The 17,397-nt window shown below is 38.9% G+C and overlaps 1 protein-coding gene across 1 annotated transcript in view; it reads left to right on the forward strand.

Annotated features, from left to right (window-relative positions):
- Positions 1–4,489, forward strand: part of LOC126418978 (cuticle protein 10.9-like) — a 191,265-nt gene extending 186,776 nt beyond the window's left edge. Inside the window, exon 3 of the mRNA XM_050086025.1 lies at positions 3,998–4,489. Within this exon, the coding sequence (XP_049941982.1) occupies positions 3,998–4,100 (103 nt within the window). The 3' untranslated portion in view covers positions 4,101–4,489. The remainder of the gene's footprint in view (positions 1–3,997) is intronic.
- Positions 4,490–17,397: the final 12,908 nt, after the last annotated feature.

The raw sequence follows: 17,397 nt of genomic DNA on the forward strand, positions 1-17,397 counted from the left end.
ACTTTGCCCCGCACCCGTTGAGGCTGTTGCCCTTTCTGTACTTGCCCAAGGCCAACTAACCTAAAAAACCGCCCAGCCCACGCCACACAACCCCTGCTACCCGTGTAGCCGCTTGTTGCGTGTAGTGGACTCCTATCCAGCGGAACCCGAAACCCCACCACCCTATGGCGCAAGTCGAGGAATCTGCAGCCCACACGATCGCAGAACCGTCTCAGCCTCTGATTCAGACCCTCCATTAATCGTATTGTATTTATTTCCCTTGCGGCAACACTACAAATTCAGACGTTTGTCTTGTGGCGTTAACAGTAGCGTCGCATGGGCCTGTAATTCCCTACCGCCGCCTGCTGCCAGTCCCTGACCAATGGTGCGGGATCACACAGAACACTGCAAGGCGTCAATTAGGCGATCTCGGATGGAAGACGCGGGGTTTGTAGAGGTTTCAATGTGCATGGTGTAAAATACGGGGTTACTCTCTTATGGGCACATACGTGGTCGACCGGAATCTTATCGACGTGTTTACTTGCTCTCACGGTCCCATTCAGGCCGACACCGATCCACTGTCACATCCGAATGCTCCGCAAATCGCATATGCACGATGCCATTAGTCAGCCAATTGGAGATCCACAATGAGGTCCCTTCCAAACTTTGTTAGTTGCTGATAACGCTGTCTCACACGAGTGACGGAAAGGTAGTAAATCAATTAAAATCGTCCGACAGAGGTTCAAATGGCTCTGAACACTATGGGACTCAACTTCTGAGGTCATTAGTCCCCTAGAACTTAGAACTAGTTAAACCTAACGAACCTAAGGACATCACACACATCCATGCCCGAGGCAGGATTCGAACCTGCGACCGTAGCGGTCTCGCGGTTTGCAGCGCCTAGAACCGCACGGCCACTTCGGCCGGCGTCCGACAGAGGAAAAGGAGAGTGTACCTGATTTTATACCGTCATGATAATGTATACATTATGTGAATGAACTTGGCCTTTTTCTAACAGCGCTCTGTCTTACAGGGAACCCCTTGAATGATAGGTTGCATGTTGAATGCTTAATAAGGCTCATTTGAAGATGTTCTCTTAAAAATTGCAACAGGCAAAATATTAGCTACTAGTGACTCACCATGTGCATAAGGAAGGTTACAGAAATTTAGTGTCCAGGATGTATGTATTACGCAGAATGGACATCGTCGGTATTCAAGAAATGTTCAAAACAAACCATTCACTTGCACATGAACACCTAACTAAGACTGGCGCGCCACAGTGATCACAAAGGTTCGTACTAACAAGAGCGAACTCCATAGGCGTTGCAAAACATGCAGGACTTTCAGGTAGGAATCCACTCTAAAAAAAATGCATATAGAACCATATTAGTGTAACGAGTTGATGTGAACTGATGGAATGTGACGGTATGCAACGTAATGCGAAATAATCTATCGTGAAGTTTATAGTGAAAGAGACTATCCTTTAAGGTGTACTTGCGGGTGGTGCGATAGTATATTTTTTAGCAAGGAGACTGAATTTGTCCTGTGATTGCAGGTCGAATGGACTACAATGTCACATACTTTTCAGGGTTTGCTCTAAACGAGTATAATTTTTATACGCAGACCAGTATTCAAGTAAAAGCAGTTTATTTTGGACAGATATAGGCCAAAAGCATGCTCATACCGTAGTTATAGTTCTCTTGTGCCCATTTTTCCACCCTTTCTTATAGTTTCGCAAATATTCCCTGCTGTCCTTGCAAGACCATGCACACGAGAAAGAATCCTAGGGGGAATAGTACCCCGAACTTCTTGTAGAACAATAAATAACCTTCCAATTTACCATTCAGATTAACAATTGGCAGAATTATATACGAATGCGTTAAGGCATTGAGTTTAGTTGCTCTTGATACGACTATCTTGGTACTTCTAATTTGCAGGGTTCCTTTCACACGCACTTCCTTTTCAAATCCCGACTGGTCGGAGTGGGAAAAAGTTCCTTACTGACCGATGGGATGAGTTTGTTTATCTCAACAACAAATTTTCGGGCCGTTTCCGCAGTTTGCTGTGCATCGTCAGATTAACACATTGTCTGAAATTTCGTTCTCATACAACTTCCTATTCTTTAGTACTGTTCAAAGTTATGCAACCACCCACTCCCTCCCTTGAAATCACTGTAATCTACGTCTCGTGCAATTTTATGTACATAACGCAGTAGACCACTATCATGAACATCCTGCAAATTGTGTCGACCATCCTTGAAAAACGCAAACACTAGTTTTTGTAAGAAGTGCTCCTTGTCCTCACTTTAATATCCGTAGTTTTTCTGATGCATTACACGGTCTTATTGCTGTGGACTTACTCGTATCTGTTCATAATTATTTTTTTTACTATGCTGTGGATGATCTTCCATTTACGTAATTATGTTCAGTACTTGCTCCTTCGACTACGATTTGTCCTTTACTGTGTTTCACTGTAGGCGGGATTTGTGACTCCCCGTCTGACAATGATGATGAATTACATGGCTCGACCTTGTTTCAGTATCACTTTCAATTGTTAACCACATATCGTCATTATTGTACTCCTCATTTACATTGTCAGCACAGTCGACCATATACAACACCATATATTCCACTGACTCATATTATAGAGACGGTAATATGCCACTTCTTTCGCACTGCGGAATTCCTAGGGGTTCCTTTCTGGCGAAATGTCAACGTCGGTAACTGTTGTTGTATATGTAATGCCATCGTAGACAATATGTGGGCAGTCGAATGCCGAAAGATCACTAGCCTTTTGAGAGCTCGCACACAATGGGCTCCTTGATAGTTCGCTGGATAAATACACATGTAATTCCCAGTGTCAACAACAGACGTTAATAAATACAGAAAACTAGATATATGTGGACTACATCCTATTCTAGTGTGGAATCATATCAGTGTGGAACCATTATCCTAGCAAATATTCACGAAATAGCAATTCATAGTTTGGTATTCTTTGGCGAACTGTTTACAAGTTCAGTATTTATTCTGGTATAACCTGCAGGCTTCTTGTGTTTGTTAAGCATCAATACTATTCGGAACTCTTGTAGTATTACTGTGTCAATTTTTTATAGTATTATTCTATTCATTTTATTATCTCCTTCTACCAAGTGTTATTTTCACTGTACCAAAACAGTGTCTTCTTTATTTAAATATTTCGTTAAGTGTGTGTGTGTGTGTGTGTGTGTGTGTGTGTGTGTGTGTGTGTGTGGGTGGGTGTGGGTGTATGTGTGTGCGTGTAAGTGTGTGTGTGTGTAAGTGTGTGTGTGTGTAAGTGTGTATGTGTACATTTTATATTTGTGCAATGGGTACGACGTTACAATTATGGAAATAATCGGAAAAGCACCAAGACGAATCTGCAAAGTCACAAAGCTTTCTAAAATTCATAGTGTCATCCAATCAGGACGCTTCATTCTATAATCACAAAGCTGTAAATTATGTCTATACACTTGGGAAGCTCATGACTTTTCTAATAGTATGAGGTAGCATTATACCTCACATGAAAGTCAGGAGAAGGAAATGGGTACTTTAGGACCATTATCAAACATAGCTTGAATGGAATCTGAATAGTCAACTAAAGCATGTCACAGTGCGTATTCCTTAAAAATAGTTTATGGGATCAAGAAAAGTCAACCAATCAGCTACTTTCCAGTTCGGAACTAATACATGAAACACACCAATAAGATGGGACAGGGTGACGTCAAGGAATAAGTTTCACTGCGGACAGTGGTTCTACTCGGAGAAGATATTACAAAAATGTCCGAATACCAGCGAATTAAGAAACTCAGGTTACATGCTGGTGAAAGTGTGAATTGGTGTGTTTTCTACGTATCTGAAAGTATTATCAATACAGATTAATCCACATTTAAGTGTTGAAAAGATTCTTCTGTAATCGAGTAACTTTTTCTGTTGAGCAAAAAAACCAGACGTATTATCATGCAGGTAACGACGTTCTGTGATGCTGAGCCACTTTGTTTCAGATCGAGGACGGAGTATCGCCAAACCAGAAGCCGCACGTCGCTACCCAGCCCGTACCCTAGTCTCTTCAGCGCTGAAAATTACGTCTTCACAAACCAAGTGTAATGCTCTTCATCACGACAGACCATATTCATCTTAGTGCCGTAACGGACAAGCTTCCTGTAACAATTACAGCAAATCTTTTAGTTACTGTGGGACTCTAATCACGTTACACTCTCTTTGTGGAGAGGTGTAATGGCTTTAACTAAACAACGCTAAGAACATATCGCACACGCAGAGAGAAGAAACAGATGAAGCTCTTTATTTACTCAGTACAAATTAGGCGTAACGAAGCATTTTGTCGTCAGTGATAAATCACGGTACTCGTCTTCATCAAACATAAAAACGATCAAACTGTAAGAATAATTCAGCTGATTCTTATATTTATTTTGTTATTTATTATTTAAATTTTTTATTTCAGAGCTTAATAAAAAATAGATACACTGAAATTTGAATTTGATGATTTGTTATTTCATTTTCATATCCTTACCACATTTAGATGGTTCCAGCATCCGTCAGTTATTGCGCTTATCGAACTTCTCTTTATTACGAATGCAGTGCTTCTCAAATTTTCAGGGCACAGTAGTACCTCTGGCTGTAGTTACACTGTTTTGATGTGATGGAGATATCCGTCAAATAAGACATTACATAAATATCACGTACTGCTCGAATAAAAATATTATTATGAGTTTAATTTATTTACATTACGCAGCATTATATCACATTCCATGGGTTCCATGGCGATGGGTCCTGTGATGTGGAGAGAAGTGAAGGATACACATTGTATTTACATCCTATGAAACAAAATAACTCAGTATAATTAAATATTATAGTTTTACAGTGTTAATATTATTCATAAAATGCCTGAAATAGTCTGAACTACTAATGTTAAGAACCACGGTGTAGGAATATTTGGCCAACTGAAAGTTTTTAATAATATACAGCTTCGTAATTTAACCATGTAATTTAAACGCAAGCCTTTAATGACATTAAACGCTTTCCAATAGAAAAACATTAAAGAAGAAACATGTATCTATATACAAGATGGAATGTTGTTGTTTATTTATTTAAGTCTTTAGGCTACATTACCTCACAGCCAGGATTATGTATGGGAAGTTCCATTTGAACATTATTTTGTATGACACAAACCGCTGTAGTTGTAATGCAGTCCTACATTGTATTTTTGTCTTCGTCAGGACTTCAACAAATTAATTATGTAATTTAAAGTGATACAAAAAATCAGAAACACTTATGGGAAGAGCAGTCACTCTTGAAATCAGTTTCTTGTACCATCTATCTTGTGCGCGCATCTGCTTTGTGCATGATAGAACGATATTTTAGTCTCGATAACAATTTGCAGAATCAGAAATTTTTGCATTAAATACGAGTAAATGATAGTTTTAAGGAAGGCCATATCTGATATAATAAACTGTTTTCTTCTTTTATTTACTGGATGACAGCCACAGGTTTTAATTACACAAATACTGATTTCAGCTGTAAGTCATGATTATAGAGTAATCTAAATACCGGAAATCACATAGGTAAAACTGGTGATAGTCGTCAAGTAGACAAAAGAAGAAAAGAGGAAATAATATGTTATTCCATGTAAATGAGTAATATCCAGGTTGCATCAAAAATTAAGCAATTAGTCATACTGGCTACGAATTTATTTATTTAAAGCATTGCCGGTTGCGAGAAATTCCAGTTACTCTTCAGGAGATACATGGTGTTCACATAACAGCTGAGCACGAAATCTTCACATAAACTGGTCATAGTAACTTCTAGATCCTGCTTGAATTTCAAAACTGTGGTGCAATTTCATCCGTCCACAGTAGATGATGTTTAACACTGTCAAATCATCGCCGTCTCTAACAGCGTCGTATTCATTTGTGCTGCTTTAGACTCTTACCATTCCTGATTTCCCCATTAAAAGCAGATTTCCGAATTAACTTTCAAATCGCTGTAATTAATCTGTATTAGTTGGAACTAATCTTTCCAAATAGCCTCCTTTGCTAAATCGTTAATACTTTCAGTACGAGAGATGTAAAATAGCCTTATGACGGGTGTCCTAGTAATAAAACATTTGAGATTCACAGATCCGATAACAAACAACACTGTAACAATCTGCTGGCTAATTTTCTAGGCAGTGGAACGGCTCAAAAACTGCCATTTTGTAGGGGGAAGAAAAACAACGGATACAAGTACAGCTGAAATTCACGGAGGTACAAAATGTCTAATTAGAGAAGAGGCAACGCTTTATTCTTGAAATCAGTGCTTCATCTATCTAGACAAAATCTGACGTATGTAGAAGCTATGAATTTATTCTGAAGCCATTTGTTACAGGCAGTAATGACGCAGGAAACTGAAGGAAACGCTCTGTACAGATTGCCAGATGAAACATGATTGCCGAACAGCTTCGTATCTCATTGAGTAGGCGTCCAGTCTAGTAGCTTTTTATGTACGTTATTACACCAGGTACTCTCGAATTATGATAACATCCTTCTGACCATGAGGAATTTGAAAATGTTCTGCGTAGCTGTCGCTAAATTGGTAATGCAATATCGCCCACTTCCTACTTATTACGAAACAGCACAATTATTATGAAACAGTGTCTGCTCGACGTATAAAGTACTTCCTAGATGTTTGCTCGTTAGGTCCGATGTCTGTGGCGCTCCCTGTTAAGTGCAGAGTCCTGTCCACGGACGATACTTCAAGCTGCGTGGGCAGCGCATTGTAAATGATACTTGTCCTTCCTCGCCACATGTTTCACACATGCGGTAACATCGTCAAGGGGATGATTCATACAGGGATGGTCGTCGTGACAGGTATCATACAGTCACTCTGACGCAATTAGCATAAACAATTCTGGGGTCGGACTTAAACAGAAAAATATTCGAGAAATATCATGGTTCTCTTAGTGTAACCAAAGAAATGACGTCCTTGTGCACAATAGTTAATTTTATCATCGCTTAAATCCATATACGACATGTCGTAACACTGACTCGTTCCAGCTTTCATAATTATTCCTGCATCAGTCCGAGCACAGACACTGCATGCAGAGTGGGCTCCACATAGCAGCAGGGAATACAGAAATCGACAGTGTACTGAAATTACTCGTTTGTATAGATTTTACTACTGATGACAGCGACAGAGAATTGTTTTTTATAACTGAAGAGCCCACGGAAAAGAAAGGGATGAATCTCATTTCGTACAGTTTTCACGACAGGAAACCAAAACTTTCAAGATTACAAAATATACTTAAAATTTTCCTGTCGATTATAACCAGTATAATTATGGTTCCAAATTTAATGTTCGTACAAGAAATACATTAGAAAAAAACAAACAGCAGTAATTATATGGCAAAAAGACAAAACATGCTGAGAAAGTACATCTTTACCACGAAATGGAAATTTCTTTTTGCAGGTGTTTGATTTTCGTCCAATATGTGGTAGGCTGGAATAAAAACTTCTTCCATATTGGCCTCAAAACGGTTTAAGTTTTTGAAGGTCTGCATATATTTCATAAGATTTATTGGAAAAGCAATCTTGATTTATTTACAAAAAGCTTCATATTACAAAACACTTACACGTTCGATGAGGCTGTAAGAAGTCGTCAGATCCCTGCGGTTGATACTCAGGTTTGACGTATACTTGCAGACTAACAGAACGTTCCAAAACTTTTGGTGTCCAGGCTCCATTGTAGGTAACCTCTACGTGAACAGCTTATCCTCTTTCACAGCCAGAGCTTCTCTGAGCGGTCGTGTCTTGAAAGAACACTTCTGTTTGTAGGATTCTTTTAAAAAGGTAGTCCAATATCGTGTAATTTCTTGTTGAACAGGAATGGTTTTGTAAAGCTTTCGCTTCACTCTTGCGGTGTCAAAAGCATTAACCCAGTCTTTGGTAATACTGTAACAGTTTTCTTTTTTATGAAAGCAAAGTTTTTATCACTTTCCAAGTAACAGTGTTCTCTTATTGTAAATATTAGTTTGACTCTATCTAATCTCTTAATGGTGCGAACGAGATAGTGAAGGTATTAGAATACAGCGTAGTTATATTTTATCTTAGCACCACCCTTTCTTTTGGATCGAGGATTTCACTTACATAACTGAGCTATAAACTAATAACTTCATTCGCTCATTTATTCCTTGCACCTTCAATGCAAGTATAAAGTACTGTTTCACCGTTGAACATTTCATGTGTGTTGAAACTGTAAAACTGTAAATGACGCTTGTAGTAAACATCATTAGCTTTGATATTTGGTAAACGTAGGTTTTTTTTTTTGATAGTTCATTCTTATTGTTTTATTCTCCACTATCACTCTACTATCTTGCCTAGCTTTTCACTTTTTTGAATAAAATGTAACAGTCCTTAGCTTGTGAACCCGGTCTTCCATACTAAGTACATTAATGTTTTTGTAACTTCTAACATTTCTTTCTCAGAGATGTTTTGTGAAAGTTTTACATTCAAACCTTTTAATTCTGCTTGAAGTCTGTCACATATTGAACAGGTATCAGCATGTGGGTATGAAAATAAGTTGAATTTTCTGTTAAATATTTTGCGGTGGGTCTCATATGCAACAAGAAGTTCAGGCTGTATCACTCAAGCGTTACTTTTATTGATAGTTTTTCTGGAAGGTTAATTCTATCTGCCTTTCCTTTGGCATACTGGCTCTTTCTTTCCTTAAGTAGACCTATGTGGTTTATAACGACGGTCCTCTTTTCTTTGGATAGTTTCAGAAGCCAGTTACCACGTATGCCTCTTTTGGTTTTGGTAGATATTCCAGTATGCTACATACTCGATGTGTATAGTGTGCAATCTGCACTTTGCTAGTCCGTGCAAAGCAATGAAGGTCTTTTGGCAAAAAGGAATTTCACTCATGCTATCGTTTCGTTTGATTCTTACGATGTACCTGGAAGAGCAATCTCTGGCGTCTGAATCATCATACCTAGGCCTTCTACAAGTAATTACTGTCACTGAAATTAGCTGGTTAAATAGGGATATTTATCATTCCAGTTACATAACAAATTAAAGTTCGTATTAACCTGTTCTCTTTTGTGGGGTCTAATTTGTTTGAAACACTCAGACAATGAGCATTCGCAGTCACTCCCTACCTCATATGGCATTGGCCTAAGGTTCCTACAAACACTACTCATTCTGACATTACTTTTCTTTTGTTAGGTGACTGATTAACAGATGGATTCTCACATTCATCTTGTGATGAGACAGACATCTTAAAGATTTTAAAAAGACCACACTATTATCACACAACAAACTAAACACTGTTACTATAAGGAAGCAACACAGAGTAAGAAACTTAACTGATCACGTTTGCAGCCCAACTGACCTAACAGGTGTAATGAAAGCAAACCTTGGACTTGTCCCATTCTTTACGTGAGAAGACCGGCTTAGAATGTCGTTTCTGTTACCACTAAAAGTGAAACCTTTTCATCACGGTGACAGGTCACATTATTTGAAAGTAATTTCGACTTCGTAGTAACACCGAGGGCTGTTCATCAGACTGTACCATATACTCATTTCTTCATCGAATGGACTTAGCCACTTTTCACAGGGCGGTGATCATTGTCTTTTTGTTACTTACTCCACAACAGGAGTACATACCTAATGGATAAGCTTAATTAGGAGCATTATGAATTAGAGTGCTGGACATATTTTCTGTCGCTTACCGGTGACTGCTTCAATAGACATTCTTTAAATATACAAAACACAATCCAAATCGTGATGTCGGAGACACATCACGATTACATTTTACAAGAGAAGTAAGTGACACTTATAACTCAAACATTTTACATTGTATTTAACTGCAGCTATTACGAATATCAGTTGGAACACAGATTTGTCTGTAATTATTCTATCTATTAATGCTTCCACTCCACAGTAGAACTATGTTTACAGCAGCTGGATTCGGTGACAACTAACATAGCATATATTACTTTTTCGTGCAAATGATTTTGTGGGTAACCTGTTTCACTGCCTCCGGACAGAAAATGAAAACAATTTGCTTGAGTCTATGGAGTCGAACATTAACACTTAATTGCAGATGAACAGCAATTTTAATACCTTTCTGCGTTTACTGTATGCTATATCCACATTACACGTTTGAACTGTTCTAAAATATGTAATGGTTTTATATTGTAATGAATACAGTAAAAGAGTCGAACATAGCAAGTTTTACATGACAACTGAGTGTGTTAGTGGATGACATAAAAGTAGAATAGAGAGGAGAAACGGTAACACAGACAGAGCGGGGAGAGAGCAGAAGTTAGAGAGTAAGAGGAAAGAGGTGCTGGAGACGGTTATTGTCGTGAGGAGAGGGAGGGGAGGGGGCATACAAGAAGAGGGAGAAAGATGTCACATAGACGTGGTTTAAAATTAGCAGCAGAGCCCATACAACGAGAAGTGAACAGGTTACAGATACTGCCGGTTGAAACGCAGAATATTTCTTGCGATTTAGAATTATGAGCAACCTTGTACCTATTTTGAAATTTAATTAGTTTGTATCAGTTTTACAGACGATTATACGCACATAAATCAGAAATCAACAGATCCAGGTTATGAGAGTTCTTAAGTAACGCAACGTACTAATGGAAAGGCTGATGGGCTGTATTTTAGCAGATAGTGATACACTGTACGCCAAAGCCTTTTCCGCAGTGGTAACGCCGGTTCCCGCCAGATCACCGAAGTTAAGCGCTGTCGAGCTGGGCTAGCACTTGGATGGGTGAGGGTCCAGTCTGCCGAGTGCTGTTGCCAAGCGGGCTGCACTCAGACCTTGTGAGGCAAACTGAGGAGCTACCTGATGAGAACTAACGGCTCCAGTTTACAGAACCTGACAACAGCTGGGAGAGCGCTGTGCTGTCTATGTGCCCCTCCACATCTCTGTTGCTGCCTCAGGATCGCAGGGTTCTGGGTTAGATTCCCGTCTGCGTCGAGGGATTTTCTCCACACAGGACTGGGTGTTTGTGTTGTCCTCATCATCTTACTATTCGGGAAGTGCCGAGACTGGAAATGGAAAGATTTGGAACTTGTAAGGGCGCTACTGACCACGATGTTGAGCGCCCCACAAACCAAATTCATCATCATCCACATCCGCATCCAGTGACGCCAATAGACTGAGGATGACACAGCGGTCGGTCAGTACTGTTAGGTCTTCCGAGAACCAGTTTAGACGACGTTTAATTTAGTTTCGGTATGCTGTATATTCAAGGACACAAGTGTGATGTCGTGTGTGTGAATTCGTTCACAGTTATGAGGATAAGCGAAATATTATATGTAAATTGAAGGTGGAGGGGGGAGGGAGGGAGGAAGAAAGTAAAGGAAACGGAATAGATTACTATGTCAGTTGCATAGGGACATTACGCGGAATCAGCGGCGACGACTGAAAACGTGTGCTGGACCGCGATTCGAAGCCAGGACCTCAAGTGTACTAGGCAGGCGCGTTAACCACATCGCCATAACCGTGTTATCGCAGCTACGCGGACTATATAGGTACGCCTCACGGCCGAGCCGCGTTCCCATCGAGAACCACCTATCCACAGTCACTGTTCATTTCCTCCGTACTCGCTACTCTGAAATTCCTGCAGAAGGTCAGACGTACTTGAGTATCCACAAAGAAGTAGGTCGATCCACTGCCCAACTAGGCGAGTCAGTTATACGGATGAGTGGTGTCTGTTCTTTTGGACATGTCCGAAAGAACAGACACCTCGCTTTCATATAACAGATAACTGAAATTATCAAGGGCTGATTATTTTGTAGGAGTAGCGAAGTAAGTAAATAGCGGAGATTTGATCGTACATGGATATGTGTGTGTGTGTGTGTGTGTGTGTGTGTGTGTGTGTGTGTGTGTGTGTGTGGGTGGGTGGGTGGGTGTGGGTGTGCGTCTGTGTGGAGAGAGAGAGAGAGAGAGAGAATGAATGAGAAATTATAAATTGCCAAAGTCATGCTGCTAAATAAATTGACAATTGTATCACAACTTTACTACTTTTTACTGTTTTCCCAATACCGTGATATAACTGTGATTCTTCGAATTGTCTATTAAAATAACTACGAAGTGACTTGTTAATACAATTGTGCTTTTTATGTTACATATATTATTGGTGTGACGTCATTCTCTCAGAATGGAACTGAAATGTGGGTGAGAAACAGTTCATACAAGCAAAGAACAGAAGCTTCCGAAAGCTGGTGCTTCGGAAGAATCCTGAAGGTTAGTTGGGTAGATCGCATAATTAATGAGAAGGTATTAACGAAGGATGAAAGAAATTTTTGACACAAGTGTGCTAAAAAAGGCATCGATTGATCAGGCATATCCAGACACGTCAAATTCTAAATCACTGACCTGACTGAGCAGCAGAAACATTTATATATTGAGTTTATGCATAAATAGTATCACAAACTTTTTGCAGAAAGACTGGAAAATACACATTAAGCTCTGACGTAAGTTCAACAAAAATTTTATAGAAAACGTTCTTCAGTTTATATTTTCCACTCAATGAATTTTTGTAACTTAATATAAGTCTGAGAATTCGTTTAGTGCTTTAAAGTTTTACGTTTAATATTAGCAAGAAAATATTTAATCAGAAGAAGCCAATTAAGGCAATCTGAGTTTCTTCCTCTTTTGTTCTCTTAAATTTTCCCTACTTTCTAAACAAAAAAAGGAAGGCAGGTATTCACCTCTTATACACAAGCAAAACAATTAATATTATTAAGACGCAAATCTCAAATTAGAAAGTAGAAAAGACGCGAGCTAAATGAAGAGGAACTCATACCGACAAAACATAATCTTCAGTGATTGCCACACTACAAGTCTGGAGGTTCAGCACGATTTTTATCTCGTATTTCACCTATAGAAATTACTTATATACGTGAAAATAACGCTATTTTTCGAGATACACATTAAACTGTAGGTCATGCTATAGCTGTTAAAGTACGTTAGTTCAAAGGTTGAAAGAAGACGTTAACATGCCACGTCCAAAATAAGTAATACTACTAAAATACAGCTCTTTCATACCACGTTATTGTTTCTGATACGCTATGCACTACGAAGAATTCTATGATGCATACCTATATTACCTAATCCTGTTAATCCTCTCCGTTTCTGGGTATTTGTTGCAACCTGCATCCACTTGAACATGCTTACTGTAGTCAAGCCTTGGATGCCCTCTACATCTTTTGTCTACCACACTTCCTCCTATAATCAAATTGATGCTTCTTTAATTTATCCGGATATGCCTCATCAATCGATGCCTTTTTAGTACACTTGCGTCATAAATTTCTTGTATCCTCCGTTCTGTTTAGTACATTCTCATGAATTATGCGATCTACTCATATGACCTTCAGCACTCTTATAAAGCACCACCTCTCGGAAGCTTCTGGTCCTTTCTTGTATGAACTGTTTGACAAACACATTTCAGTTCCATTCTGAGGGAATGTCGTCTACTGTAGGGGTCTTATTCTGACTTTGGTTTTTCAGTCCTCTGTCAAATGCTTCTTGCAGTATCATAATTGTCTTCCGTCTCATCTACATGTATTTCTTCTTATTTTTATGCAAAATTGCCTCTACAATTTCTACATATTCTTTCCACCTTTATGATTTACGTTCTGCCCTTAGAGTTTGTTGACCATCAGAAATCTTAACATCCTTACAGGTGCATATCTTTTTCACAAATGTTACTTTAATATTCCTCTGGGTGGCGTCTATTTTTACCGTAGTCATACGTGCTTAAAAAGCTTTGCATTTTTCATGTAGTCATTTCTGCTTCGTCATTTTGAAATTTCTGCCAGTCTCATCTTCTAGACGTTTGTATTCTCTTTTATCCGTTTCATTTGCTGCATTTTTATATTTTGTCCTTTCGTCAACTAAACATATCATATTCCAACCTAGGATTTCTACTGGGTCCTGTCTTTTCTTTTTATTTTATTGTTCACAACCTTCATTGTTTCATCTCTCAAATGTTATCATTCATCTAATGTACTGATCTCCCCCATTCAGTCTGTCACTGCCCAATTCTGACTTCGAAATTCTCAACAACTTTGGTTCGCTTTACTTATCCAGGCCCAATCTCCTTAATCTGGTACCTTTCCGCAATTTCTTCAGTTTTAACCGGAATTTCATAACGAATAAAAGATGGACAGCTTTCAAATCTGACCTTGTAAATGCTTTATGGTTTAAAATCTTTACCGATACCTAATCTTTCTGAAACCTAACAGTGTCTCTAGGTCTTTTAAACGCATACAACTTTCTGTCATGATTCTTTAACGAACTTTTAGCCGTGATTAAAGTGTACTCTGTGCAAAGTTCTATCACGCAGCTTTCTCATTCATTCCTTTATTCCAATCCCTGTCCTTTTACTACTTTTTCTTCTTTCCCTTTTCTCTCTAACGAATTCCAATCCTCAATAACAACCAAATTTTCGTCTTCTTCAACTACTTGAAATATTTCGTTGATACCATCATACATTCTTTAAAACTCTTCCTCATATGCGGAGCTAATAGGAGTGTAAATTTGTACTACGGGGGTGGATGTTGTCTTCGTGTGTAACCTGGCGACGATAACAGGGTTCACTATGCTGTTTATAGTAGCTCATTCCTTACCGTGTACAGACATAAGAAGGTGGCTTGAAAATATTCATTGTTTTAAGAGCGAGCAGTAACTGAAGAAAGGTAATTGAGCAGCGAAATAATAAGTGACGAACCGGCCTTCAAGATCGTGAAAATTCCGAACAAATAAGATTTCCTGCAGTTTCAAACAGTGTAGTTTGATAGTTGCTGCAGACCGAGTAATCATGTCGACGGTGTTTTAGGGGTTGACAATAGCGAGAGGTATCATAGAGAATGAGGATAAAAGCTTTTTGTTAATTATCGAAATAAGGATTTATTGTATTCCCGCTGATTACTATAAACGTTAGAACAATGTTTGCCATAGCTCTGACAAAACGATCTAGATACTACGTCGACTTCTTAATAGGCATATAACTGCAACTTCACAGTCACGTGATAATGAATTGTGTTGTTGTTGCTGCTGTACTGATCAGTCTGAAGACTGGTTCTATGCGGCTCTGCAAGCTAGTCCACGCAGCAGTGCTGTATAGCTGCAGGAAGTAAAGGAATTGTAGTTTCTACATCCCCTCACCCGTGCATTAACTAAATAAATTATATGTTCCAGAAACGTATTAAATCTCAACTTTATCTGTGATAATGAATGCAGGCCGAAGCAAAGAATTAACATTTGTACCAAGGCCGGAATTTGAACAGGCGTCTCCTTCTAATTAGGGAGGGAGCCATACTAGGGTAATGCGTGCAGCTGTGTTATCCGCTGTGCTGGCATGGCGCGGTGTTCAGAGCATGTGCCTAGTCATCAGGAAGCCCGGGGTATAATCCCGGCCTTGGTACAAATTTTAATCCATTGCTTCAGTCTGTGATCATTGTCATAAATGTGTTGATGTTGTCTCCGCACAGATCTCCTCCACACGTAAATGCCTGCAAGTACTCTGAAAAACAAGAACTCGTGTGCTTTTAACCGAATTTCGAACAAAATTCTGAAAAGCAGTTCCAACTTCAATAACTAACATCCTTAGCGATGTATTAAGGCATCACTGGTACAGTGAATGTTTAAAGCCAGGTTAAAATATGCAATTATTAAAACCTCTTCTCAAGGAAGGTGACAAGTTAGACTTAAACGACTATCAATGTACTCGAGAATAGTCTCACACTTAAGTAGGAACAATTTACTTAGCATATCACAGTTTGGTTTCCGGAAAGGTTGCTCAACCGAGAATGGTACTTACAGATTCACAATAAAATTTCGCCAATTGTTATTTTTTGTAATCTTTTTAAGGAATATGGTTATGTAGATCATGTCACTCTCTTAGAAAAATCAAGTTTTATGTGACTGATGGCTTTAGACACACCTGGTTTCTATCATGCTTAACAAAAGTAATGCAAAACGTTGTTCTAAATAATTCACACAATGACTGAAAGCAGAAAATTTTAGTGACTGAGGATAAGTCACAAATGCAGTCCTACAGGAGTCAATATTTGGTCCACTTCTGCTTCTTATATACGTGAATGACCTCTCACTTAATATTCTACAAGCAGAATTGGTACTTTTTACAGATGATACTAGTGTTATAATAAGTCCCATTAGAGAGAAAGCACCAAAAGAGATTGTTAATTATATCTTCGAATGAATTATAAAATGGGTATAATCCTTGAAAACAAAAGACAAACGATATTCAGTTCTGTGCAGCAAATAGAGTCATACGAACTCCTGATGTAGCACATGAGCAGGAACCTGCAAATAGAGTAGAACGCTTCAATTTTTCGGGTGTACATATTGATGAAATCGTGGACTGGAAGCAGCATGTTATTGAGCTTCTCAAACAATTAACTTCAGCTTCATTTGCTCTTCGTATGATTGCTGATCTTGGAAACAAAGGTATTAATCTCCTGGCACATTCTGCATATTTCCACTAAGTAATGTCTTACGGAATAATTGGCTGGGATAGCCCGTCACTTGGGAAGAATGTACTGATTGCACGAAAGCGAGCAGTAAGAATAATATGTGGTGCTCACGCACGAACATCATGTCGGTACCTCTTCAGGTAGCTAGGTATTTTAACAACGCCACCGCAATACATGTGTACCGTAGTGAAATTGGTCATAAATAATCCATCACAATTTGAGAAGAACAGTAAGGTCCATACCTACAGCACTAGAGGGAAAGATTACCTTTCTTACCCATTATCAAAGCTGTCAGTGGCTCAGAAAGAAGTACAATAAGCAGCAAAAATATCATAGATCAGTTTCTTATCAACACAAACTAGCCTATATGACATGTAGCAAATGAAATCGTAAATCTAATCTAAAATCATTTCACCTAGACAACTATTTCTATCCCTCGTACGAATTTCTATTTAAAAACTAGTAATCTGTTAAGAAAAAAGGACTAGTTTGTAAGCGAAGTTGCATGATGGAACTGAAAAAGAATGTGCTCATTAACGTTAGCACTGACCATGTGCATGTATCCTGTCAGCTGATATGTTCATCACAATTTCGGTCCAAGAGTCATTCAGGTGGTCTATGGAACACGTAAGTAGCTAACTAACTAAGTAACTCTACCGTCGAGGTACACAAGCTAGCTCACTGGGTCAAAATTCATTGTTAGTGGGTGGAGTACAGTGTGGAGTGACCAAGCGCACTAAGGAAGAGGATTCTGCTATGTAAGGTATATCATAACGAGAAGAATTATAATGATACACAATACATTTAGAAAGGAAATATTCGTTTATACTAGATAGATGTCAATAATTAAAAACTGGGTTTCACTGCATCACCGAGTCCAGATTTGCGCT

Source organism: Schistocerca serialis, chromosome 9, assembly GCF_023864345.2.
Source record: "Schistocerca serialis cubense isolate TAMUIC-IGC-003099 chromosome 9, iqSchSeri2.2, whole genome shotgun sequence".
In the NCBI taxonomy this organism is placed as follows: Eukaryota; Metazoa; Arthropoda; class Insecta; order Orthoptera; family Acrididae; genus Schistocerca; species Schistocerca serialis.